Source organism: Temnothorax curvispinosus, unplaced genomic scaffold (genome assembly GCF_003070985.1).
Source record: "Temnothorax curvispinosus isolate PA1 unplaced genomic scaffold, ASM307098v1 QBEX01005523.1, whole genome shotgun sequence".
NCBI lineage: Eukaryota > Metazoa > Arthropoda > Insecta > Hymenoptera > Formicidae > Temnothorax > Temnothorax curvispinosus.
The window spans coordinates 1-1579 of NW_020215303.1; the positions used below are offsets into that span (position 1 = coordinate 1).

Below are 1579 nucleotides of genomic sequence, written 5' to 3' on the forward strand. Positions count from 1 at the left end.
AAGGTGCGCATGTAGAAAGAGTACGCCAACACAGTTTATCCTGCTAAATGGTTATCAATTCTCTATAAGTTCTGTATTGTACATAAATTATAGAATATCTAAACGTTTCTTTTTTTTTCGATGTCCTGTGAAATTATACAATAGAGTTACAAATAAAGATAAAGCCACACTTTACGTATAATCTGATTCAGTCTTTGCTAATGTTACATAATAACGTGCGAAAGAACTAACAGTTAGACTATTTAAGAGGCTATTTAAGAATTTTAATTGATACTGGCAGCATATAAAACTGTTCAGCTAGCTTTACACAAGATATTGGTCTTCTTCTTTATGAAATCGTCAAATTATGATTATGATACATTTCTACATTATCACCAGCATCGAATCTAATCTTATTTATCGTGATACACTTGAGAAACTGTTAATCCATTGTCTTAACTCGATCGCGGCGCAGAACTGCGTCCACCAATATTGTTCCTCTCCCTCCAATCGATTCCCGTAAAAGCTGTCTACATATTGAACAGTCGATACAACGACGGCGGATTAGTCTGAAATTAAGCACACGTTAACAATCACTCTTTTTGCTAAAATCACAATTCTCTTATTTCAATCGCATACCTTGATTATGACATAGATCAGCACGGGAGTCAGATAGTCGGCAGCAGGTATGCCTCTTTCCGACGCCATATGGAGAAGAGATTCATGATGGTAGTCGCGCAACGAAATACACACTGCAACTTATTCCTAGGAGTCTACGCCGATATCACAGCCAATTCAGCCTGCGCCCATGACCAGGGGCATTCGTAATGATAAACTTTTGAAATGCGCGCGTAGGTCCCTGTGATTTGGAGTTACAACCTTTGCCAACTTATTGATATGACCGTGAAAAAACTGGTCCCTATATACATCTCCATCTTTATTTAGATAGAGCGCATTGTGGTATATATCCGTGCCATGACGGTTCTTTCCACCACGACTCTCGCCAAATCTAACTGGTTGGCGCTTGCCGCTGAAAGTAAGAAGTAAATTTAGACGTCTCTGAGCACTCCGCTAAGATCAATTGTGAGATAAATAATTATATTCATGTACATTGCCAAATCGGATCGTTGTCCATTTCCACATAGACCTTCCCTAGAAAATTATCCACGAGATCCTGTTTCTCGTCAGCTAGCGTAAGCTTTTTAAACTCTTCGCAGAAACGCAGGAGGAAAGCCTTCTTTTTTTCCAAAAATACCCTCACACAAACGGATACAAGATGATTATTGATAGCATCCCGATCGCACTTAACTCGCACGCATAATCTGAAAAATATTATTATTAAACGGTTAACATCTTACATTTAAACATCTTACATTTACTTATACATTACATACAAAGATGATATTTATATATAAACAGTACCTATCTAAGTGAGCTAATGTCGACAGCAATCCCTGACGACATCTGATTAAATATGCGATATAAAGATATCGCTTTTGATAATCCTCTCGAAGTGATTTGAAGATCGAGCTTTCTACATCCATCGTCATTAAATAGACGCACGCAACGTAAAGTTTCATGAAGATGAGCTAGTTAGACT

General features: G+C 37.7%; 1 protein-coding gene across 1 annotated transcript; it reads right to left on the bottom strand.

The window, feature by feature from the left end:
• Window positions 1-34: 34 nt before the first annotated feature.
• Window positions 35-1573, bottom strand: LOC112454895 (GTPase-activating protein and VPS9 domain-containing protein 1-like). Its single transcript, XM_025016524.1, has 4 exons — window positions 1402-1573; window positions 1090-1301; window positions 619-1009; window positions 35-548 (listed from the first exon to the last, which is right to left on the bottom strand). Exons 1-3 carry the CDS (start codon window positions 1557-1559, stop codon window positions 921-923), a joined length of 459 nt encoding a protein of 152 aa, XP_024872292.1. The 5' UTR covers window positions 1560-1573; the 3' UTR covers window positions 35-548; window positions 619-920.
• Between the last annotated feature and the right edge of the window lie 6 nt (window positions 1574-1579).

Excerpts from the sequence above, each read along its gene's own strand:
- LOC112454895 (XM_025016524.1), bottom strand. The coding sequence starts at position 1,559 with ATGAAACTTTACGTTGCGTGCGTCTATTTAATGACGATGGATGTAGAA. Across the intron at positions 1,302-1,401 it reads ACATTAGCTCACTTAGATAG|ATTATGCGTGCGAGTTAAGT; the intron begins GTACTGTTTATA and ends AATATTTTTCAG. Across the intron at positions 1,010-1,089 it reads CAACGATCCGATTTGGCAAT|CGGCAAGCGCCAACCAGTTA; the intron begins GTACATGAATAT and ends TCTTACTTTCAG.